Raw genomic sequence first — 26,272 nt, 5'->3', positions numbered from 1 at the left:
TATGACCCGAGAGTCCTCACTGAGCTGTAGCTGATGGTAACCATCCTTGAGGTCTAGTTTGGAGAATAATGTTGAGCCGTTCAAGGCTGTGATGATGTCATCAACTGTTGGCGTGACATGCCGTTCCCTCTGGATAGCTGTGTTCGCACATCGCATGTCCACACACATTCGTATGGCATCTGGGTTGTGCGGCTTTGGCACCAATACCACTGGAGATACCCATGGTGTGGGACCAGAAGGGTTCTCGATAATATCCAGCGCTTGAAGTCTCGCCAACTCGTCTTCCAATGGTTCTCTCAGTGAAAAAGGAATTCGCCTGTGCGGCTGTGCAACAGGTTGCACTGTCTGGTCAATGTGGAGTTGAACTTCAAAGTCCTTGAGGCATCCAACTTCATGAAAAAGACTTGGGTAGAGGTGTTGCAAATCCTGTTTTGCTGTGGGTTGTTGCACCTGGTACGTTACCTGTATTAAGTCGAGGGAGCAAGCCGCTTGAAAACTCAGCAAGGGTGCATGCTTCCCAGAAACGACTATCAGTTTATCTTGACTAGTACTCCCCTGTATGAAAGGCAGGCCGACACCTTCCCAACAACCGGCAACGGAGTTTGTGACGCGTAGGCGTAAACTTTGGTGGCTGTATGTTCGAGGTTTGCTTCAAGACCCAGGGTGTCGAGACACTGGGAACCTATTACACACACTGATGCACCGGTGTCGATGATAAACTTGACTGGTTTCCCATTGAGGCCGATTACCACTTTCGGAGACTTTGACGTTGGAGTTTGTGCCATGAAGATTTGTTCATCTGCTTCGGAGCCATCATCATCATCCACCGCATTTACTGCGTTGGCGTGACCAGAACGGCAGACGCTTGAGAAGTGTCCTACTTTTCCGCACGTTGTGCACGTCTTATGCGATGCAGGACAGCTCGATCGACCTCCTTTGTGCGGCCATGGCCCTCCACAGAAATAGCACTTCTCTCTGGAGTTGTTGTTGGAAGCATTAGGTTGAGGCGTTTGCTTTCGAGGTTTCCATCTGCGAATGGTGTTTGCCGTCTCGTCCTTACATGCTGTGAGCTCTTGCTCCATAATATAGGCTTCACGTTCGACGTCTTCGAAGATTTTTCCTTGCTTAAGAATGCCCGCTAAATTGACTTCATACTGCATGGCATAACGGCGCAACTTCGATGAGGTCGTTGCCAAGACTAGCTGATTCTTTATTTCCATGTCGACGTCTTGAAAACAGCAGTTTCGTGATAGCTGTCGAAGGCGTGCGTGAAAGGCATCGAGTGATTCATCTTGAAGTTGCCGTGCTTGGCGAAATTTGTACACCTCGAATGTCGTATTCACACGCGGGGCGAAATGAGATTCCAATTTCTTGCGTGCCGCTTCGTATTCTGAGCTTGGTGCGGCTGGGGACTGTTCGTCACCTTCAGTTGCAAGATTGCTGGCGTTAGGTGTGGCAGTCGCGACGTCGGGCCAGTGAGCAGTATAGATCATATACCTCTTCCCCAGCGTAGTGGAGCAGCAGCGCTTTCTTCCTCGCGTCGTCTGCGATAGCACATGCATTTAGGAAGTTCTCAAACCTGCTGATCCAGCGTTTCCATTCCGTACCGAGGTTTTCTGCGTCCGTGCCACTGAGATTGAAACTTGCAAAAACAGGCAGCATGCCCGCCATGTCTGTCGTCCTTGTCGTCGTTGCTTGCACTGTCGTCGTAAAATAATAACCCCGTGAGGAACTGAAGGTCATTAGGGCTCGATTGACAGCATCCTCGTCGCCAATGTACTGAACTGTCCGGTCGATGACATGCGATGAAGCTTGGACAGCCGTAGGAACTAGCAACAGACACTAGCTTGTTTATTCGCCATCCTGAAGTACAGTGTTTCCAACTCCCCGTTCTATAACACGCTAAGCATACACTACAGGGCGGACTCCGTCCAAGAGCTTGTTTTTCAGTAAAATAAGTGTTTCAATCTATTCAAATACTTATTTTACTGAGTTCACCACAAATTTTAGTTTGATTTTATTTGATTTGACCTTACTGGCGCAAGTATAACGGAGCATTATTTATTTATTTCGTTATTTATTGCTATTTTAACTCTGCTTTTAGTTTGCATCAAACCACTTTCTACGGTACAGCACAATGTGATTCGATAAATTAGAGCTTTCTTCAATATCCCAAGTTGTTCGAAATTTTCGTCGGCATTAGCAAAAGTACATCAAGGTGAAAAACCGGGCGTGTTGCCGTCTAGCACCTGTCCTGTCGTCTCCTCTCTCTGTCCCGTTCCCAGTGCTAGTTCGTCATAGCAAAAGTACTTTATACTATTATTCTAGTTAGTGCCGCGAAACAACTGTGGCTATGAACGGCGTACAGACGTCAGTAAAATTACTTGAGGTGCCGCCATAGTGATAGTTTTGGATTCGGTCGCTTCGGCACTGATTGGTAAATACGTTAAGTGGCCATGTTATTCAAATATATCAGAACTGCTCCACATGAAGATCCACTGATATTATTATACTTCAGAATATTACGTGCATTTTCAACACGTTCAACTAGGCTTCATTTTCTAAAGTAGCATAACTTATATTTTACTTAGTGCGTGGGCTGCATCGAACTCATGGCGTTTATTTTCGTTAGAAAATGATGTGTCGCACGAGGTTCGCAAATAATGTCATTTTTCGTGCCCGTGTGACTTAGGTAACATCTGTAACTTGTTCCGTGAGGCGCGATAAGAACGTCATTTTACGGCCACAGGTAGTCATAAAGCTGCTTCAATAAGAAAGCTCGTTCGTTTCCAGTGCCTGCATTTTTCTATAATACCAAACCAGTGTAATATGATCATGACGTTGAAGTAACCATAACCTCCTTCAACCCATATCCATGCTTTTTTGTTTTTGTTTTTGCAACACTGAGTAGTGACTTCATTATCCTAACTTCTGCCACACAAAAAATTCAGCAAACACATCAAACAGTACTGAACACTTCACTCATTACACAAAAGCTCTTAACGTGTCCTTCCAAAAATGATATAATATGAAACAGTGACGAAGTCGTTCAATGAAACTAAAGTTATAAGAATAATAATGCGCGGAGCATTAAAAGAAAAACGTCAGGAAAGATGTAATATGTCTTTCACGCAAGGCCGCCATAGGTTAATTAAGTTACTGCAAACAATAATTAATCGCGCATTTTGAGGTACACGAGAAAGCACATAAACTCTGAGCACTCCAAACGGGAAGCTCTGCATGGGTATTCGATTTCTCTTACGCTCGGGCTCTCAATTATCTGTCTACGGTCCTGCAGTTTTGCACAATTAATCACGTGACGCTGTGGAGCCTCTGCTGCCTCTGAGAGCGAAGAAATGACGAGGAAGAGAGATTTAAACACAGCAACAATAAGTAAACTATTACGCCAGCCATAATAAATCAATTAGTTCTGAACAGGAGTCCTCCAACTGAAGCTCTTGCCTCCGTTGCACCAACATTATTTTGGTGACCTTCTAATTATTAATAACATATAAAAAAAATAATAAGGGGTTGCCACGTCAGAGATTGTCGTGAGTCCCTTCTTCAAAAATCGCCGCAGCGAGTATGTATGTGGTAGCTACGATAATATGGGGTCGATAGCAACCGAGCTATGTAGAAACTTTGTCAAGTGCGCGTTCAACACAAGTAATAAAAAGATAAAGACACTGAAACTACCGCTTATTAACGTAAAAGCTTTCTTGCAGTAGTCTCCATTACGTCAGGCATACTAGTGTATTGAACGTTAATGACCTCCAGTTTCACTTTTTATACTTTTATCCAAGAACCAAGACCTACTTGATTCTAACGACCATGCCACAATCGGCAATCCCTATGAGGAGCCCGTCCGCACGGTCCGCTAGGGGCGCTACCCATCGGTCCGCGAGGTCTACATAATGACTGGACAATGGGAATTTGAAGTTTTAACGCGCAGAAGCGGACGTATACGACTACCGTATAGCAGACGACAAAAACCGCTTTTCTGAAAACGTCTATAATGACGATGATAATGAACTTCACAAAGAAGCACCTCCCATGGGATATCTCCAACGCTTGTACAAAAATACTAAGGTAAGCTAAATTACAAAGTATTGCAGAAATTGAGGAAGCAATAACAGGGCGCGATGAGTAGCGCCACCGCTAGCTTCCAAATGTGGCGCTGGGAAGGGGTGCCTATGTCATGGTCGTTATAATCTAGTAGATCGTGTTTTGTAAGGCAACGGAACACGTCACGCGACAAGGCTTCGATTTCAGTTACCTCCTGTTCTCATCCTTTATGACCTGTATGAACCGCACCTGCTGGGAAATGTTGCGCAGCCGAACATATCTTATTCCTCATTTGTTGTATTTCGACTCAAATAGTTGTAGTTTCATAAAACGAGACATTGGTGACTTTGAGAAGCTATGAAGGAATTGGACGATGTAATGGAACTGGGACAACGCAACCGCAAAAGCAGTGTAACATACACATCATTCATCACATCATTCACAGCATCACTGCATTTTACCCTGACCCTATCGCTTCTGTCTCAAATGCGTCAGCGGAACTGTTTGACGTTTTCATTTTACTGTTCAGAAACCCACTCGGTACACGTTCTTACCAAGTGCATGCCATCTTGGTCAAAGTCCTTAGAACACCGTCTGCCTTGTCTGGAACGTAATACAGACCTTTCACTTCCGGTCATTCGAGACACAACAGTCCAAATTGTTGCACATGAACATATTTTTTAAGGATCAGCAAATGGATTGAATGCACCTTGGAGCGGTATCTCGGGCGAATATTCAAGAATGTAGCATACACATATAACAGTTTGTGCTTGCCGCGTTTTGATCCCAAAGGGTTCACAATTTCTACTTCATCTGAGTAGAGCAGTAGAAAGACTGTGTACAGGCTACCATCAGGGATGACGCTTTGGCATTTTTCTTCAAAAAATCTGCCATCCATAAAACTGCTTAGGACATCTTGGGTGTCATCGGGCTTCTTGGAGTGCAGTCTCGAACTGGCTTCAACCTCGAGCAATTCGCAAAGGCGCTTCAGCAATGGTTCCAGCGGTATGTACTGGTACGTTGTGGTACTGCAGGGAATAACCTGCTCCTGGGGAGCGACATATGGTAGGTGTTTCTTTGCATACTTCTGTCGCAGGTGGGAAATTTGAATTCCTTCAAATCGGTGTCCAAGAGGAAGTCGCAATGCAATAATAGCGTGCATCATCAGGGATTGGAAGGCCTGACAATTTCTGTGTTATCTGCTTTGCATATGTCTTCATCACATAGCACAACATGAACTTGAATTGTTCAAACAGCGCTTTGCTTACGCTCTGAGGCAGGCTGTGCAATTCAGTGGCATTCGGGAAGAACATACATATTGTTTTCTTCATGTCGTTGCAGAAGCTTCCAAATGAAATTTCTGGCTGCTGAACGTTGTTATTGTCTGTAGCAGAATTATCGATTCGCTCGCTTTCTGTGGTGCCGGTGTCGTTATTTTCATTCACGGTGTCGGTGGCGTCATATCCTTCTTCCACTTCGCGTATCCCATCACAGCCTCCAACGTTGCTTCCGCGTTCTCGCACCGCATGTGGATGCTTACGATACAGATGGCTTTTGAAGACACCGTATCATTTGTACCTATTTGGGCACCCGTCAATACCACATGTGACAGCAAAGTCGGCTTCCCATGCATGATGGGCCCAAATGTGGTTTATGACCGCGATTAGCTTTCGCGAAACGAAGGAGCATTTCGGGCACTGATTTATACCCATAGCTAGACTGGTCTCGTGAGGCTTCGTATCACATCTAAAGACTTGCACTACTTGTGACAGAGGACGACCACGGGCTGGAGCCAGTCCGTCGAAACATGTTGACCGCCTCACATACAGAACGCGCCATATTGAGTGTCAGGGTTGTTGGCACAGAAGTACAGATTTCTGGAAATGTCGTAACCGGATCATCTGTCACCTCAGCGGCTGGTTTTGTGCAAAGTTCACATCGTATAGTTGTAGCTGTCTGTTTTATCGTAGTTGTGTGTTGTTACACGCTTACGCGCAGTATACTTTTCTGGATCGCTTTTGCAGTGGCCACGACCGAGACAAAGCACATTTAGCCCGGTCGAAACAGAATTAGAGTGTTCTGTTTTTAAGTTCGAAGTTAGGAGACGTATTATGCATCGGAAGTTAATGCGAAACTCGTCACTTGATCGAATTTCTCGTGGGTAAGACAAGACACGCAATGGTGGAACCATTGGTGGAACCGAAGGCAAGCTGCGGCGTTTGGAACGATTCCGAATCCGAAACATCCACTCAGGCGGAGCGCAGGAGTATATGTGCTGTGAATGGCCGCGTGAGCCCACTTTGCACGGAGGAATGAAAGCTTCGTGTGCTGTAGCACAAATGCAGCCCGCCTGTAATTGTCCGCCTTCAGCGGTACCATGGTGACCAGTTGTCCGGTGAGCAATTGCACTTTTGCTCAGCATTTGCTCACCACAATTGCTCACATTATTGCTTTATGTTTGTGAAGTGTCCTGTTTCCAATAAAAACAGACACCCTGTATAACATGCGCTCATGACAATGACTGGCAACTACACTGAAGAAAGGAATTTAAAGAAAATGCGTTTAAAAACAAATAACGATGATAGAAAAAAAGACAAATATTTACGGTTAGAAGCATTCACTCAGGCTGCTTTGAAGCATACGGCTGACCGTGCTGCATCCGCCCTTGGGACATTTTTGCCGCCCGCAGATTGTCATGGTGGTCCGTAAGTGGGTTCATCTCCGTAGGTGAAGCTGTTGGACAATATTTTACAATTCCACTGCCATTCCCATTCCGCGTTATAATTTCATCAATTCCTTGCTTACTTGCATCGGGGCGCAGACAATGGCTCACCGGACAGTTGCTCACCCGACAATTGCTCACCAAAAAATTGCTGAGGCCGGTCAATTGCTCACCACTGAACCATTGGAGCCGGACAATTACTCACCGCCTCTTTCACCACACTTATATTTATGGCGCTTGACTTTTTTATGTTAGCTGAACTTCTTTAGCTGTCTAAGTTGCTTCAAATAGATCTAGAAAATCCACCAGTTTAGAGGGTGAGGCGAGCGGTCGTCCACTTGCATGCACGCCTGAAGCGTCTTTGTCAGGACCTGCGTCCACAGCGCGTTCCTACAGGATTTTTTTCCAAGGGGGGGGGCAGCAAAGTGCTTCCAGGGGGGCAAAGCGTGCAACCACGTCACCTCCTTCCCTCGAGACGGACGCTGCGGACTGTGCGGGTGTTCACAAGTTCATATTATAATGACATCTGCGAAAAAAATCATGACTTATGAATAAAGAGTGCAGAATTTTCACCTTGCCCCCCTCTCGGTACGCCCATGCCTGCGTCACCAGGATCTTCCAAGACACAAGCCGCGGGAGATTTAAAAAACACTTCACTATTTAACCACTAAAATTCACGAATTTTCTATGTCTTTCAAAGTTGGTTTAGCGAACGCAAGCCACATTTTTGCGCCTGTCAAGCTTAGCAGGGCGGAGAGGACTGAACAGCACGTTGGTTAGTTTATTATTTGGTTCGTCCAACTTTAGTGTTTCCATTGCTATGTCCAGGTTAGTCTAAGTTCGCTGTTAGCGGTTTCTCAACACGCGACTGTGCATTTTATAGTCAGATTTATTTACAGTAGTTTATCTTGCAACGGGAATTTCGATTACTTTATTTCGAGGTACACCCAAGTTCAGTGAACATAAAAAAGTCAAGTATATGAGCGCCATAAACATTAAACCAGAAATAAAATCACATCACAGGAAAACGCGAAATAAAATTACATATAAGTGGGGTGAAAGAGGCGGTGAGCAATTGTTCGACCTCTGCAGGATTTTGAATTGAAGAAGAAAAAAAAGCACTCGATATAAACCCTCACCCCCAAACCCCTCCGTACAGTTCCAACCCCTACCCCCCCCCCCCCCCCCCCCGCTCAGAAAACAACAACACATGTTCACAGTTCGTCATGTTCATTGGGCAACTCGTAGTCTCAGCACGCTTTACCAGACGTTTGAATGCACTCCGCCATGAGGATGACGGTGGGTGTTTTTAATTTGACTATTACCCTTCACTTGCAGAGCCACAGTTGAGCGGTACCGGTTGTTTATGCTTTTCCTTTTCTGTGTAGAGTCCTTTTAGTGAATATATTCGCAGGGGAACAAAAAGAAAGGGACACGCGGTAGCCTTGCTGATGTTTTTTAGAAGGCTAAACGTAGACACCACCTCATCTAATTGGGTGTGTTATATGTGAGAATTTTTCGAGATTTCGTCATCATGACATTGACAGTGCCTGTAATGCATTACATGTAGTGCATGTAATCAATGCGGAATGCCTGTAATGCGTGCTTTGCCCTCACAGTACCGCTTTCTGTACATTGGCAATATTGACTAAATAAAGATTACGATTATTATTATTAATTTTTCTAAAAGGCAAAATGGAAGCACAGTATATTGAACTAGTGCTGCCTTTAGTAAAAAGAAGAGCGAAGAAAAAAAGCAACAAAACGAAATGAACAAAGAAAAGTAATAAGTGTGGCGGAAAGTGAGGCTTTTCCCCCCCCCCGTTTTCTAGAATGACACGTGGTCCTGCATACTCTGTCCATTATGTTCGCGTTCCAGGGTCACCCCGGAACAGGAGGATTCTGAGAATGACCTGCTTGCGACGTAGATGAACTTTGTTGAAAGAGTGACCTTGTTTTCTTTACTGCCCTATTGGTCCAACAAATTCAGCCACGTTCTTTGTGTCCCTAAACACTTCTTTCCCTTTTTCTTTCGACTCCGAGTGAGCGAGCGCACCGAAACTGAGAGAGCCTATATGGCACAAAAAGCAAAAATTAAAACCATGGTCGCCAATAAAATACGCACATTCCAAGAACAGCTGTGCGAAAAGATTAAAGAAAGCGGTAAAAAGACAGGAGCGGCACTGTGGAAATACATAACCTACATCCAGATGCATAGCCGACCAGACACCGTGAGGGAAATACACGACGAGGAGGGCAACGTCTTAGAGGATCTGGAAGAAGTCAAAGAGTATATGACAAGATTATATGCTGACCAACAACAAGCTCTTCTGCAGCGACGGCAACAGCATGCCCAGACAGCGACGGCAAGTGCAGCTGAAGTACAAAACATCCCCGTCCCTGAGATCACTACTGGGGAGATCGAAATTTGTATAAGAAAACTGACACCCGGAAAAGCAACAGGCCCAGACGGCATCCCTAACGAATTTCTAAAAGCCCTTGGACCCAAAGCAATAGACGCCTTGAGAGGGTTCTTTAACAGTATCATCGCAACTGGAAGCGTACCACAAACATGGAGGGAAGCGGATATAAAGCTAATATATAAGGGCAAGAACAAACCCAGAAAGAAAACCTAAACTCATATAGACCAATAGCAATTCAAACCAACGTTTACAAACTCTTCGCTGCAATCCTATGCCGCAGACTACAGTACGAGTGCGACGCGAAACTCTCCGAAGCCCAGAATGGGTTCCGAACTAATAGAAGAACAAGTGATAATCTCTTCATACTCACACAACTGATAGAAATCTACCAAGCACAGCGCAAACCTTTCTACCTGGCCTTCTTGGATCTTGAAAAGGCATACGACGCCGTACCGCACGACCTTCTGCAACCTAAAATGCAAGCCGTACACGTCTCAGAAGGACTATCAACGATAATTAGAACACTGTACAGCAAAACCTACAGCAGATACAGCATAGGCCCCTTCACCTCCAGAGAAATTACTCAGGAAATAGGACTACGGCAAGGTTGCCCCTTGTCCCCGACACTGTTTAACGTATACATAAATGACCTCCTCAATGAGCTCGATGCCACCAAAAAGGGTGTGCACATCAGAACACAGAAGACGGATGGTAACTTTGAAGAGACTACAATAACCTGCCTCGCTTTTGCGGATGACCTCGTCCTCATCGCGGACGACGCAGCCCACCTCCAAGACCTTCTGGATGATGCTCTCGAACAGCAGAGAAAGAAGGCATGAAGTTTAGCCGTGAAAAAACAAATATTATGAAGATAGGAGATGACACGCCGGAACCGCGCTTCTTTCTCCAAAATGAAGAAGTGAAATACACCACCTCCTGCACATACCTGGGAATACAAATTGAAAGTAAAGAAGATTATCTACTGGAGCACAAACAAGACCTCCTCCGGAAGATGAACAAAAAGAAAGGACACTCGTGGCACTTAGCACGGCGGTCGTTCAACCCATACGAAATTGGGCGACTACACTGGAAAACGACAGCCGTGCCAGCAGCAACGTACGCAAACGAAGCAATATCTTACAGTAAAACCGCGATGGACCAATTGGAGAGACAACAGAGAGAGCTCGGAAGGTGGCTCCTACAGGGATCGTTCGCTACACCGAACCCCGCCATAGAAGGGGAACTGGGCTGGTCGACTTACTCTTTCAGAGAAGCCAGATCGAAGACCAACTTCCTGGGACGAGCAATCCACGGACCAGAGCAAGCGTACATCACTCGCGTATTCCGGTACCTCCGGTTCACCGGAGTAAAAACAAGTTGGATAAAGATGATTAACCAAATCGACCGAATTTACAGCATAGGAACGAAACGACACACCGCAACCAATCAAAAAGAATGGACCAGGATAACCAGAAAGGAACTACACCAAACGGAAATTCAGCGCTGGACCTCTTCCGTTAGAAGGAGAAAAAGCATGGCACGATACGGCGAAAACAAAACATCCCTTGCGCCGGAAAAGTTCTACCGAGGGGATAGAGCCAGTGGACTGACTGTTATTTTAAGCACGGACAGGCTCCCTCCCAACAAGAAAGAGGATCAGCGAACTCTTCAGCTCGGACAATCTAGTATGCACACTCTGCGACACCGGTGAAGAGGAGGACCTGGAACACATCCTGCGATCCTGTCCAGCTCTGGAAAAGACAATGAACCCAAACCACTACCCGACTGAGGTCCTTTTAGGCTTCCAAACAGGGGCGAATGAGGAGGGCGAATCACATATCGCGACCACTAAACGGCATCTTCTCGAGTGGGAACAGGCAACACGTCTGCGAAAGGCCAATACAGACCGAATCTTGCAAGGCAACAGAGACCTTCCAACTTCTCAAGACAGTGAAGACGCTGCAAGCGAAAAAGAGGATGCGGACGACGCACAACCAACTTCGAGCCACCAGAGGGCCAACAACGTAGACGACGATGATCCAAAACCGGAGCCAGCGCCAAAGCCACCACCAGCCAGCAGGCCAACGAGCGCAGGCGCTGAAAAAGTGAAACGCCTACAACTCTCCGACTAGTGTAGGGCGCTGCCGCCAAGATATTGCCTGTGGTACCCTTGGGGTGCCTGCCCTGATACAAAATGGATTAGGCGAACCTGAACCTGAACCTGAGGAGAGAGACGGGACCATTTGTGTAACCCCGGTGTTGCTTTGCTTTAGTAGTGTGTCGATCCTAGTCAAGCCCACACGTTTAACGCCGTCTAGTCTGTATCCGCCATTAACGCCGGCATCCCCGCCCCCGCCCAATGAATGCGATTAAGGTATTGGTGTCGTACAATTCCCGCAAGGTATTAATCTCCGGGCAGGATGGCTGCAACCTCTGCGACCTTACTGTTTCTATATCGGCAGCACTCGGTGCGTCACAAGAAGAACTATAGGCTCGAAACGGCGCATGGTTAGTGTCATCCGTGTCAACACGTGTCTGCCTTGTCGGAATATTGCATTTCCAGGAATCCCTTACCAACAATTAGTGTCGATGTGTGGCATTGTAGGTAGACATGTGTGTCAGCCGTTTATTTATTTATTTATTTTTTTGTTCCACCAGATTTACGACAACGATTTCCAAACGCATGTCGAAATAACCGATGCAACGACATTCCACAACAAGGACCGCATACTCGTGGACAAAGAGGAGACGCCTGAATTGAGGTTGTGGATCTACTAGCGTTGGTCATGCCCTACAACATTTATTTATCTTTGTTATGTTACGATTCGTTATTTTTGTTAGTTTTCACGTTTCCGATTGCGTGTCGCGTTTGCTACGAGCATTCAGTTCTTGCTGATTGAACCCACATGACACGGAATGATTTTTCTTTCTTTTTTTTTTTTGCAGAATGCAGGATGTACTTGCTGGGCAGGAGGCTGACATGTGCACAGTGCGTGCACGACCGTCCGCGGAGGACTATGTATTTCCTAGTTTGCCGAGCGACCTTCAAGCAGCCGCCGCAGCTCATAGACAGGGGCAATACTTTGCCCAGAGAACAAGGCTTGTAGCACACCTCTATATAGGGATATGTGCACATATGATGGGTATGTTTTGCATAATTTCTGTGGGACATGGGGAAGCTACAAACTATGCATGATTCTCGTTCTCAAATTAGCGTTGCAGGAAGCAGGCTTTAAGAAGTCGTATCTCGGAAATTACTGAAAAGATTTCCGGCATTAGGAGACACACTGGGTCTGCCACATGTAAGTCATCCCGACGGCTGCTCTTGGTTGACGTATTGATTCCTATATCCATACATGACGAATCATGTTTTGAATTCGCATTGCGCTCTTATTTTTGAAGGGGTTATGGAAGGCAGCCTTGATATCAAAAGGAAAATATGAGAGGCAAAAGTTGAGGTTGCTGAGCGGCATCACGCCCGCAGCAGGAGAAAAGAGGCCACATCGGGAACCGCCAGCTTGTCCGCCTGCACCCAAGCGAGTGTACAGGGGCTTAGAGGTAGAATTTACTGTTCTATAACAGTCTACATTGGCACCGTCACGGGTAGCGGGGACAGTTGCGCTGGTCCGGCATATCTTATACCTGTCCCTGCCACCTCTCTGACATTAATATTGGAAATTGCTTCTAATCACAGACATTGACAGCCAACTCCAACGACGCAGAGGACGAGGAGGCCATCCAAGGTCACTTCAACATTATGGTAAAGGAAATGGCGAAGAGGGATTCGTGTGCGCTAATAGTACAGGACAGCATGAGGAGAACATCAAAGCACCGTCAACAATGGGTTCCTGAAAGCCCTCCAGTAGACGAGATCTTCCAGATGTATCCAGCCCTGAAGGATGCTCATCATGTACGTTAATCTTGGCCCAGCGCACACGTGTTACAATTACAACAGTGAGATTGGCTTGCTTGGCATCGGACAAGATGTGTGTGACACTGTCATATGTATACGGGTCAATGCATTTTGTTTACACCACTTTATTTTCAGATAATGATGGAGTTCGAGTGGCTCACAGGAGTAAACATCGCCACAGCACTTTATGACAGCCTCCAAGAAGTCAAGGAACGGGTGCTCATGCATGCGCGAAAGGAAAGACACATGAGACAGTTTTTCCAAAATTTTGACAAGATGGATACCTCGGAAAGTAAGCGCAATACCATTTGACCGATAAATACGTAAATAGTAAATACGCCATTCTAAATTCACATTTTAATACATCTTCTGTACATCGGCTGTTACACCCGGAGTGATAAAAAAAATATATTTAAAGCCAGCCATAATAGAGAAACGCGTGCTACTTTTCTGCTAAATAAGTTACAAAGAGGTGCTACTTTTGACGTAGCACCTGCTTGTAATTCAAGTAGCAGAACCGTAGCAATGGGTTTTCTTTTATTGCTCCCTTTAAATGTAATTTTTTATCACTTCGTATATAGTATGTGATGACACCCCTTTTGCTAAGTTTTATACATAGGCAACGCATGACTGTTATCCGTCTCTGCGTAATGTTCACGAAGCTTAACTTGGTCGCGTGAATTATATGTTACAGGCTTGCTGCTGGACGGTGTTATTGTGTGCTTGTCATCACTTGTTAAAGAGTGGAGTGAAGCATTCATTTGCCTTGTGGTATGTTTTTTATGTATCTCATATATACCCTTCGGTGTTCAAGAAACTTTGTGTTTTGCGGTACGGTATCGTCAAAAAATAGGTTCTTACATGGGTGCATGGGGGGCTCGTCCACCCTTAAATATACCCTTGCTCGCTGCATACGGTCAGGTCAATTGATTCCGCTGGAGGGTTTCCCGTTTTTATCCTAGTTTTGCGTGGAGTAGTGTGCAAGTGTCCAACACACATTTTTCACACGTTGCTCCAGATTGTTGTTATTGCTGTTCATAACTGTACATACTGTCAAGATGCATATCGAGTAGATAGCTACAAGCGGGGGCTAGATGGTGGCAGAAGTCTATGGTTATGAGAAGTCAGACCTACGAGCACTGGTGCCGCCAGGATTGCTTTCCGGAGGGGGGGGGGGGGGAGTCGTAGATTTTGACCCGAAAATGCCTTCCCGCTGCAATAGTTTCTGCGGCAAAGGAGGGGGCGGGGGGCGCCCGTGGCTGCGTGCTTACTGCACGCCCATAGCACTGGCAGTTCAGCGCCACAATGCAGTTCCATTCCGTGCTTGTATCATCTGTTCACGCAATTTCTGACGAAATTTTGCAGCCCGTATTGCTACCAATTCTTCCTTTTTCCCTCAGAGAGAGCAGAGTTACGTCTACCCATCCATTGCTCTCCAATGGAGTTTGCTAAAAGGAGGACCCTTCACTGTGTGCTTAGAGGACGTCAGAGTTTACACTCTCCCAGCCCTACACTCTCCCAGGCTCCCAGCCTTTTAGACGCTCTGGGTAGTGAAGATGGAGTTTCCCCCCATGGCTACAGCAACATTCCAGTTGATCAGCTCGCTCGTGAAAGTCAATGTAGGAGCGGTGACATCACTTGTAAAAGTGGCCCTAAACGGGCTTAGGTGTCAATAATAGATTATAAACATCAGACTGATATGTAACTCAACATTGGTTTGCTCGTAAGTTTTTTGGCGGTTTGCAGACATGGATACATGCGTTTGCTTTTACGGTTCATATCGTAGTGATCATATATTACATTTAGCAAACATGTAGCCACCAGGTTCAACCTTCATACCAAAAGAGTTCTGCTGTACTGGATACAAATTTCTTACCGTTGCAGTACAACCGATGTGCTGTCGCCGAAGGATGGTTACACTACCCAAGTATAACTCTTTCACCAAAACAGTAAGCTTGTTCTGCCTTCTACAGTAGAACGTTTGTACGCCTGCTTGTGGAACTGATGTACCAGAATGGGTACGACTGTTCCACCTGCTCGGGAGAACATTTAGGCTCCTTTGCGTCGAACTGTTTCTCCTTTAAGGTATAGAACATTTGTACCTTATCCCGTTTAAGTGTTCGACCAAAGCTGTACGACTGTTGCACCTTCGCGATGCAGCATTTGTACTCTTCCAAGCATATCTGCTGGACCAAAGCAGTATAACTGTCCTACCTTTTACGGTGCTGTGCTTCATCCCGTACAAATGTTCGACCAAGGCAGTACGACTGTTGTGCCTTTTTCATACAACATTTCTACTCTTCCGCGTATATCTGTTGGACCAGAGAAGTACAACTGCCCTGCCTTCAAAGCCGAACGTTTACACCCAACCGAGTACAAATGAGCGACCTCCTGAGTACAACTCTTCTACTAGCATTTGTACCTCCTCGAGTAGAAACATTTCTACTCGTACAGTTCTACTCGGATGGGTACAATTGTGGTAGCAATGCAGTTCTACCCGTAGAGGTACAAAATTCTACTTTTTTTTAAGAGTGTAGACGGCAGAGTGAACCAGTTTGTGCAGGAAAATACAATCTTCAAAAGTTCTACGGTGTGATAGGGTTAGCAAGTCAAGTTTCTACAGGATGTGCACGTAACTGCAGTACACTCTGACACCAATATGTCGGTCATAAAGAATACAATGGCACGAGACATGTGACACAACACTACAGCATGCAAATCTCAAAAAATGAAAGTTCTGGAAGACATCAGTTGAACATGTAGTAGGTAAGATGAGTCGAGATGTGTCATTCACGAATGATGATGATGATAATTGTAGGAGAGAAAAAAATGAGGATGTGAGCCTGCTCACCGCGAGACAAGCTACTCCAGGTCTAGTAGAGAATTGGATGATCGTATGATTAGATGCATTTGATAACTGTGCGTTCCTGTTGTTCGTAACGCATTTTCTGCCTTCATTATATACGCTAATACGGGACCTGCGAATGGGTGGAATACTGCACTGCATGTTGTAAGTTGGAATAAAGTTACCCAACGAGATGTTTCTCGTTTCGTTTCTTGTCTCCAACTTTGATGGGGTGAATTGATTGGTTTATTGATCAAGTCTTTGTCAACAGGTTGCACACGTCTCTTGACAGGTGCCAGCCGCCATTTTCTTTAATATACCCTCTTCAGGCCAAGAAGACATCCCTTCTGCTCGTAATCGGACGGGTGCAGGAGGGACAAACGGTGGAATGCGATGCACATCCTCTGCAGGCTACAAGGTGATTGCAGGGAAAGAAAATGGTGTGTCGGCCTTCCGTTCCGCACATAACGCACTTGCTGAGATCACCGCTATCAGCTTCTACAAGGATAATGAGAAATCAAATATAAATCCTGACTGTAAAGCACAAAGTATCCACACGAAACAAGTTAACTGCTACAGGACAACTGCGCCAGCTAATCTCAAGATGCCTCTGATTGGCTTAGACGGCCGCATAAGGCCTTCGAGTCCCAACGTAGTGCGCTCGGATGCTTCAAGATGTTGCTTGTGCACTGAGCATGTCGCGAGAGCACTCGTCGCGGAGAAGACGTACTTAGAGCATATTGGCGCGCTTTTAGAGCATGCACGTAAATCGTTCACGAGTCTACAATCGTAAAGCGTTCACGTAATCAGCTTCCCCGTCGACCTGGCGTCCGTCATGTTCTCGTACGCTCAACTCGCAATATGAAGACTACATTCTCTGTGTGGCTATATCTTTTAGGCTGCATTGAAGTATAACAGAGGACACTGCGATTACAGTGATTTTTAGGCAGACATATTTTGTGTCACACTCGCCTACCCTGTTACGACTGCAAGTTAGTGCAGTTCTTGCGCTTGCCGTTGGCTGCGCTCGTCGTGGTGACGTCACGCGAGTCAATTAGCTGCCCTTGTCTAAGCAGCGTAGAATAAACTTGCCTAGGTAAAACAGCCGCTGTAATTGGCAGAGTCCTCTTTTTTGTTCTGTATGGTGGACAGAAGAAGTATTATGTGGAGCATTTACGTCATATGGTAGGTCACAACCACGAAAGTTGGTTTCGAAAGTTTTGTGAAAGGCGCTACAACCGTTTCTGTTGAACAGCTATCTTCGATGCTTAACACAGTTGAAGTCGCGAGCCACTGATAATGACGTCAGACCACTTCTGCGTACGGGCGACCGTACGGTAGAAAGGTATAGGTTGTGTTCGTTTATTAACCTCGCGCGAACTGCGGGTCGTTACGTATGAGGTCATCGTACGCCATCGACTCTTGCGACCCACGTGGAGAGGAGAGTCGCTGGGGGTCGGCTCTCGAGCAGTTCTATAGTGTGCAGTCATCTAATTTTAGAACGGGAGCCACTTCCACGAGCGCCACGAGAGCCGCGCCGCGGCATTTTTTGCCCACAAGGAGTTGACTCTCTCGACTCACGAGATGCTCGATTCCAATACACGAATGCGTTCATATACAACTAGTGTACTGCATGGCGTTTAAACAAACTGATTCTTAACAGTCTGCTGTTCATGACGTCGCATTCACATCCCAGAAGTTGTCCTGGTACTCACTTGGAACTTCCAATGTTCTGCCATTCTTTGGCAGGGAGATGACATCAGCTAGTGCTCTGCGAACGTCTTGTTCATCCAAGACGTCAATCAATCCAGTGCTGTTTAACCTTGTTCGAATCGCCAAGTCCATGAGGAAATCGTCAATGCCTTGGGAAAGCAGACGGCGAACGACATACGCTGACATCAGATGGTGCAGCATCATTTCGGTTAGCCCGTCAGACTTGCTCATTTCTGCTTCATGTTGCTGTAAGAAGAATCGGTGGTTGCGGTAAGAAGAAGTCCTTCAAAACATATCCGAACAGTGTAACGGAAGGGGACGCGTGAAAGCAAGGAATCAAGGACGTGGACGTTGTTCTTACTGTTATATGGCTACCACAGTCCATACATAAATGGAATAATTTGACGGTACTACATCATGTCGATTCCTGCATACGTAACGAACAGTCGAGAAAAACGACTTTCTGTGCCAAACTCAGTGACTTGCAAAGAAGCAAACTCTGTTACTCGGTTTGACATTCTGACAGCGCCAGCGACGAAAGGTGACACAGGACAAAGCGCTTTGTCCTATTCCGCCTTGCGTACCTCCGTCTGGCTGGCATTTCCTTTCTTTTTCTTGATAAACATGTCCACCACCCCCACCCCCCGTTGGTGCCTGCACAATGAGCATAGTTCATATGAACATATTCATATTAATGAACATATTCAAATTGCTTTCATTTGACACGGAAGCGATTTTCCATCGCTGGCTCAAACGCGCCGGCGCGTATTCACACAGGTACATACCTCTATAAATGCACAAACACAACTATTTGGCTCTCTGATACAATGTGGTAGTGAATTGTACTTTGAATTAATTATTCGTCAACAGATTGTGGAATAATTCAATGTAACGTACTTCCGCAATCAGGTTTCGGTGCGTCTGCGTAACGTCGTTGATGGCCAGGTCACCAAGCTGGAGTTCGACGTACGGGCACTCCGGGAACCATCTGGCATGTTCCACCAATGGGTCATCGTCAACATCCCAACTACAAACGCTGTTTCCACACTGAAAACACGTCGTACGGTCCTCAGTCCCTGCAGGAAAATCGCTACGGTTAGCAACCATTGTCAACAGGATATGATTTTTCTGTAATTCAATCGAGCGAAGCTGTTGGTGTTGTTCTCTCTCTTTTTTTTATATAGTAAAGAGCAGAAACAGTATTCAGTCAGTTAGGCAGGCGAAGTTGAACGCAGTCTGAAAGCTTTTTAGGGGGTATGAAGGGAATAGCTTCAGGACGAGAGCCAGGACGAGAGCGTCTCTCGTCCTGAGGAAATTCCCTTCATACTTCCCTACCGACTCGCTGGATCTACCCATCTAGTACGTCTATTAGGGGCTATGTTTTTTTACGGGAGGGGGGGGCGAAGTAGCTTGCCGCTGTTGACTCCACTCAAGTGGGCAGCGTCACGACTATAGAAAAAAAAAGAGAAGAAAGAAAAAAAGGGGGAGAAGACAGTTGACGAGTTCAAAGTGAGGCATAGGCACGATGAACGATACGTGTTTTTTACGATATAGACAAGAAAAGAGGAGTGGTCAGCCATTCTGATGCCAGCTTGATAAAAAAAATCAAATACACGACAAACTTCATACGTTTGGAGCAAACAGTCAGATCAGCAGAGGCAAAACATTGCACGAAAAGTCACGGTCAGAGGGTGGACGCAAGGCCCGAATCTTGTAAGAAGCGGAACGGGCTGTGGTGACAGTTAACTGGGCGGGCCAATGGTCGGGACAAAGGAGGGGATGGACATGACATTGCACTGTTCCAGGCATGTTCCCCGAGGGTGATGGAAGAGGTTAGTCGACAGAAATAAGATTGTTACCTGTGTAGAAAAAGCCCGCCTTCGCCATTTTTTGCGTATTTCTCTTTGCAATCGCTGGGTAGCCTTGAAAAGATGCCTCTCTGTCTGCCAACGTTGCGTACCGGCGGTATGCTGGTTCCTTCTGTGGTATAATGTGCCTCTCGGTCTGGTATGTCGCTCCGTTAGCTTCTTGGCGCTGGACGGTTCCCGGGTTCTGGGGCCTAGTTACGTCTGCTGTTCGTTCGGGCAGCACTGGCGGCATCACGGTCACATGATCTGTCGTGACGGATGCTGCAGAGAAGGGGGAGGATAGGTGAGCGTATGAACTATGAGAACTGTAGCAAAAATTCAGCAAAATTGATTATAGGTACCACTGATGTCTGGACATTGTGTTCTATATCTGTTATGCCCTGTTCCCACTTGATGACCCTCGGCTCTACGCCACTTGACAGCGGCAGAAGGCAATACTATATCCGTCGTTGTGAGAATACAAGCACATAACTACAACGTGTGTGCAGAAAAACATGACCCGCATTTTTACATGTAACTCGTTGTCTACTTAGCCGAGGAACTTCCGGTGGCGCACGACGTCGTATTTATGCGTGCGAAACCTAAAAAAAAAATCCTGGAAGGCATACTCAGTGTAAAAAAAATAAACAGAGCGCGAAAACATGGGCTTCCATGCATTAGAATAGGGCGGTCATGACGGTGCATGGTAGTGCATTTCGGTCTCAGGAGAGTTATGTGCAGGTACCGCTAGGGGTACTGCCGATGAGCATCCATGTGGGACATCGTTTCGATTTATGCACCGATAGCTCCCCTAGCGGTACTTGAACACAACTCTCCTACGTCCACCGTGTTGCCCTTTCACATACACCCTGTTGTCCACCATGTTGCCTTATTCTGATGCACGGAAGCCGACGTTTTCGTTGTTTCGTTTATTTTTTAAGCTGAGTATGGCTTCCACAATTTTTCTGCAGATTTCGCACGCATGAATGCGCCATCGTGCGCCACCGGAAGTTCGTTCGTTAGGTAGGCAACAAGCTATGTGCCTAAATGCGGGTCATGTTTTTCTGCACACACCCTGTATAAAGAAACGACATGCCGTACTTTCTTCACGGCGTCCGCAAAAGCTCGCGATGTCAATGTCCATTTGACCAAAGAGATGATGAGTCTGCTATAGAGTCTTCGCCTTCGCACTGCTGCAGCTTCGTGTTGGAACAGCGAGGGGATATACAGCGGCCACAAGTTAAGCATGTTACATGCTCGAAGGTTGCACTTCTGTGCGCCTTTTAATTTTTTCTTGTTTTGTGTTTATTCTTTTTCTTTTCGTTTGTCCACCACCCTTCTCGCTAGGAAGAACGTTACATATTCCATTTGTACACATGTTGTTTGAACAAACGCAGACTCTGCTTGAAAGCCTGTGTCACATCAAATTAATTCGATGTGTATCATTCCCACTGGTATTTATTTTTCTATTCTTCTCTTTCGATTTCTTTTTTCTTTTTTTACTAGGGACAAAAGTTAGGCACTGGTGACTGATACCATAATCTGATTCGGGCAGTAAGGCGGTATAGATGACAACAAGTTAAAAATTTCAAAATAGCCGCCATCTTCAAGCAGAGGCATTGTTGGAAGGATCTGCGAGCTCGCCCTCTGGGCTTCGAGCGAAGCGAGATGCCTCGGATGTGACGCCGAGCGCATATCTAAACACAGAGCGGGCGGATCAGAGCCAATTTTCAAACGCCTTCGAGCCAGCTCCGCGACGTCATATCCGCTCTGAGCGACAACGAGCGAATAAACATATACGGCATTAAGTGATACAAATTAAGTGATACGAATACTGAAACTAACTTCGTTACCAATGCTCGCTGTGCGAGTGCCGGTGAGCTGTTAGACCACTGACAATGTTTGCACCTCTTCACGTTAAATCTTGAGCTTATTTATTGCGTTAATATTATTACACAAGATGTATTGCATTCCCTATTTTACTAAAGGCATGTCTTTTTGGCATGCGGTTTTGTATCTGACGCTTTGTCCTCTGAATGGTCAGGACAGTGCGTCTGCTCACACTCAGCACTGCGGACTGTGCTCACCGTCTACAAAAAAAATAAAATAAATAAAAGAAAAAAAAACTTGGCAACAAGGGCCTTTGAGTTTCACGTTTCCTCATGGCGTATTGGAGTTTCCCCAAATGGGATGACATTGATCAAACATCAATGTCTTAATTTAGCATTTTGCTTGTTTGTTTTCCCCACAGGTCCAGTTTATTAGCTTCTAACTCCATGCAACGAGCTGAACAGAATGTCGGCTTCAGGTAACAAGCATACAAATATCACTTGATAGAATATGGCTCAGCGATTAGGACACGTCGTAGCACAACTGGATCTTTTAAAAAGGAAGGCCAGGTACAAAACCGTTTAGGACGACCGCTGCTGTTCATGTGTCGATGGGACTATCTCGGAGGTCTCTCAAAACATGCTCAGAAAACTGAAGCAGATCAAAGGAAGGAAACGAACGCATCACGCTACCGAACGTACGCCAGTTTGTTTTCGCTCACTACTTGCAAAAGGCTTTCTGCATTGCAGGCATAGCTGGGCGAACTCACTCATGAGGGCCCTCATGGGCGCCCCTCACCCTCACCTCACACCTTTGAGGTGAGGGTGAGTGAGGGCAAGCCCGCGATCAGGCCATCCGTGAGTGCACTCATGAGGTTCTTACCCTCATGAGGTCTCCTGTGAGTGCACTCATCAGGTCTTACCCTCACGAAGTCTCCTGTAAGTGCACTCATGAGGTTTTGCCCCTCATTAGACCTCCTGTGAGTGCACTCATGAGGTCTGAGGGCCGCCAGGTCTGTGTGAGTGAAGTCACTGGTGAGGCCTGAGGGGTGTGAGGTCCGTATGAGTGCATCCAGAAATGAGGTCAAATGACGCTTACGAGACGTGGGCAAATTGTGAAGGCACTAGTGATGTGGTTCCAGCGATCCAGCTACCGGCAGGGTGCACTTTAAAGGGCTGGTGTGGTTCCCCGTTTTTAGCAATTTCGTCTACGTCGCGCTGGGAGCACAGCCAAGCGTCCTGAGCTGACGGATTAGTTGGTGGTATGGTTCCAGCGACCCAACTACACGCAGTGGGCACTTTAAAAGGCTGGTGTGCCCGTTTTTAGCAATTTCGTCTACGTCTCGCTGGAAACACAGCCAAGCGTCCTGAGCTGACGGATTAGTTTGTGATATGGTTCCAGCGACCCAACTACACGCAGTGTTCACTTTAAAGGGCTGGTGTGCCCGTTTTTAGCAATTTCGTCTACGTCGCGCTGGAAACACAGCCAAGCGTCCTGAGCTGACGGATTAGTTTGTGATATGGTTCCAGCGACCCAACTACACGCAGTGTGCACCTTGAAGGGCTGGTGTGCCCGTTTTTAGCAATTTCGTCTACGTCGCGCTAGGAACATAGCCAAGCGTACTGAGCTGACTGATTACTTGGTGATATGGTTCCATCAACCCAACTACACGCAGTGTGCACTTTACAGGGCTGGTGTGCCCCGTTTTTAGCAATTTCGCCTATGTCGCGCTGGGAGCAGAGCAAAGCGCCCTGAGCCGACTGATTACTTGGTGGTATGGTTCCAGTGACACAACTACACGCAGTGTGCACTTTTAAGGGCTGGTGTGCCCGTTTTTAGCAATTTCGTCTATGTCGTGCTGGGAACAGTGCAAAGCGTCTTGACTAACGGATTACTTAGTGACATGGTTCCAGCAACCCAACTACAGGCATGGTGCACTCTATAGGGCTCGTGTGCACGTTTTTAGCAATTTCGTCTATGTCGTGCTGGGAACACAGCAAAGTGTCCTGATCTCACTGATGACTTGGTGAAGTGGGTCCAGTGACCCAACTACAGGCAGGGTGCACTTTAAAGGACTGGTGTGAACGTTTTTACCAATTTCGTCTACGTCGCGCTGGGAACACAGCAAAGCCTCCTGAGCTGACTGATTACTTCGTGATATGGTTCCAGCGACCCAACTACCGGCTGGGTGCACTTTACAGGGCTGATGTGCACGTTTTCAGCAATTTCGTCTACTCAATTTCGTCTACTTCGCGCTGGGAACACAGCCAAGTGTCTTGGGCTTTGCTGTGTTCCCAGCGCCACATAGACGAAATTGCAAAAAAACGGGCACACCAGCCTTTTAAAGTGCACCCTGGCGGTAGTTGGGTCGCTGGAACCATATCACGAAGTAATACGAAGTAATCAGTCAGCTCAGGAGGCTTTGCTGTGTTCCCAGCGCGACGTAGACGAAATTGGTAAAAACGTGCACACCAGCCCTTTAAAGTGCACCCTACCTGTAGTTGGGTCACTGGACCCATATAACCAAGTCATCAGTCAGATCAGGACACTTTGCTGTGTTCCCAGCGAGACGTAGGCGAAATTGCTAAAAACCGGCACACCAGCCCCTTAAAGTACACCCTGGCGGTAGTTGGGTCGCTGGAACCATATCACGAAGTGATCAGTCAGCTCAGGACGCTTTGCTGTGTTCCCAGCGAGACGTAGACAACATTGGTATGAACATGCACACCAGCCCTTTAAAGTGCACACAGCCGGTAGTTGTGTCGCTGGAACCATATCATCAATGCCTTCATAATTGAATTTGCGCACGTCTGGTATGCGCCATTTGACCTCATTTCTGAATGCCCTCAGACTGACCTCACACACCTCAGGCCTCACCAGTAACTTCACTCACAGGGGTGGAACACATTTTCAAGATATCCCTACGCTCCGATCTACGATCGGATACGCTCAGATCTATCCCTGGGAACGAGGCTTAGACGGAAGTGAGCACAGTCTCGAACAACTGCGGGGGTGATACCCCCCGGACCCCCCACCCCCGCCTGTAATATGTACTGACCTGACGTAACCTCACTAAGAAATTTGCAAATAACAGCGCAATTCATTACTAGCGTACGTGCGACTTCCGGTTGGCCTCGCTCCCAGGGTCAAGATGGCGGCTTGCCCTATCTTGAATATGTGTGATTTTCTCACTCACAGAGACCTGGCGCCCCTCGAACCTCATGAGTGCACTCACAGGAGGTCTCATGAGGGGCACAACCTCATGAGTGCACTCGCATGAGACCTTATGAGGGTAAGACCCTCATGGGTGAGGGCTTTCGTTTGCGAGTGCCGTGAGGGTGAGGCCGAGTGAGGGCATGTGCCCGTGAGGGCCGTGAGGTTTAGGGCGAGTGAGGGCATGTGCCCATGAGGGCCGTGAGGGTGAGGGCGACTGAGAGCATGTGCCCGTGAGGGCCGTGAGGGCGAGTGAGGGCATGTGCCCATGAGGGCCGTGAGGGTGAGGGCGAGTGAGGGCCTGTGCCCGTGAGGGCGGTGAGGGTGAGGGCGAGTGAGGGCATGTGCCGGTGAGCGCCGTGAGGGTGAGGGCGAGTGAGGTTTCACCAAAATGCCCACCTATGATTGCAGGTGGACTGAAGGCAGAAGCCTTAGCTTAGCCTTCATTTGATGCACATCTGTTTTCTCTCGCTGTCTTCTAGCACAGAAATCGTTAAGAAGGACGAGAGAAGAAAAGCTGTGAGAGAGAGCAATATGGGTGAAGAGTAAGCGACTTATAAGAGAGCGGTGCCCTCTCCCAACGTCCAAATATATAAGGAAGCTGCTACGACAGACGAGGTCACGGCCTTTCAACGCCGCATCACCGCGGCCAATCCGATCCAATCCAAGTCGTGTTTTTCCTCGGGGCCCCATGTCCGAGGGTCATTTATCTTGCCTGCTCGAGTCCACTGGGGTTGCTTTCGAAAGAAAGCTTCGTAAGGAAGACGTATTGTACTGTGTAGACCTTGTACTGACAACAGGGCAGAGAGAGCTTGTAGGAGATAGCGTTCGTTATACGTTGGGGCTACCGTATCTCTCTCTCATGACCGCTCAGCTGTAATGTCCCTCTTCGCCACCTTCGTTTCTATATGCTGCGAGAGTTCAATATTTTCTCCTAAACGTCTTTGGCACTACGAGTCCACGCACACTATTCTCTTCGTGAACGTAACACCTCGAAATTGGCCTTACCTCCAGGGCAACTTCCCATAGGCCTTATGTTATCAGGTGGTCCCAAATGTGCGGACGACGTATGCCCTGAAATTGATGGGAAGAGATTGATTGACGATTCAGTTTGGCTTGATTGATACCCTAAAAAAATGAAAATAAATTCCTGACACCATTGTAGTACCCGAATTTCTGACATGATTTAATGACTTGTGGTCTCCCTTATAATTGACCTCGGTTTCGAATTTAGTCTTTCTCCTTCGTGGAAGTTCATATGATTGGCTCAGTTTCCGAACAGTCACCTATAGAGTTCGAGGAGGGCCACACATGACAGCTCCTAAAGGTACAGCTTGGGACAAAAGTTTACGGAACAGGGTACTGCCGTATTTCTTTATTGGAGCAGCTTCCTGCTAGATATAAGGGAGAGATCGAATAAGAACAGGTGACTGGCTATTCTATCCATCTGTCAGTATGTGTGTCCGCTCCTGCTTTCTGGAATGGTGTCGCTCGCATGAAGAAATGTGACACCCCGGTGTTCCGTAAACTTTTGTCCCAAGCCGTACATGAACGTCATGTTTATTACGACTTCAGCGATTGATTTTCTCTTCACCCTGTCAAGCATATCGCGCCTCGATGGTTATATCAAAGACGGGAGATTTTGATACCAGGTGGTATCAAGCAATCGAAGTTCCAGCAACACATGCCGTGAAACACGTG

At 46.8% G+C, this 26,272-nt stretch overlaps 1 protein-coding gene and 1 pseudogene across 4 annotated transcripts in view; both read right to left on the bottom strand.

Moving 5' to 3' along the window:
* Nucleotides 1-530: 530 nt before the first annotated feature.
* On the bottom strand, nucleotides 531-1,835 carry LOC135392547 (uncharacterized; annotated as a pseudogene).
* Nucleotides 1,836-16,168: 14,333 nt separating this feature from the next.
* LOC135391792 (death-associated inhibitor of apoptosis 1-like) overlaps nucleotides 16,169-26,272 on the bottom strand; it is a 71,986-nt gene continuing 61,882 nt past the window's right edge. For all 4 annotated transcript variants that reach the window (XM_064622252.1, XM_064622251.1, XM_064622250.1 and 1 more), the window contains 5 exons: nucleotides 25,580-25,645; nucleotides 19,541-19,810; nucleotides 18,579-18,757; nucleotides 17,684-17,927; nucleotides 16,169-16,466 (listed from right to left, as the gene is read on the bottom strand). In XM_064622252.1, coding sequence (XP_064478322.1) covers nucleotides 16,294-16,466; nucleotides 17,684-17,927; nucleotides 18,579-18,757; nucleotides 19,541-19,810; nucleotides 25,580-25,645 — 932 coding nt within the window. In that variant the 3' untranslated portion in view covers nucleotides 16,169-16,293. The remainder of the gene's footprint in view (nucleotides 16,467-17,683; nucleotides 17,928-18,578; nucleotides 18,758-19,540; nucleotides 19,811-25,579; nucleotides 25,646-26,272) is intronic.

The sequence above is a fragment of the Ornithodoros turicata genome, chromosome 4 (assembly GCF_037126465.1).
Source record: "Ornithodoros turicata isolate Travis chromosome 4, ASM3712646v1, whole genome shotgun sequence".
Lineage (NCBI taxonomy): Eukaryota > Metazoa > Arthropoda > Arachnida > Ixodida > Argasidae > Ornithodoros > Ornithodoros turicata.
Note: the sequence above shows the minus strand (reverse complement) of the source record. Positions and strands in the feature narration are given on the sequence as shown.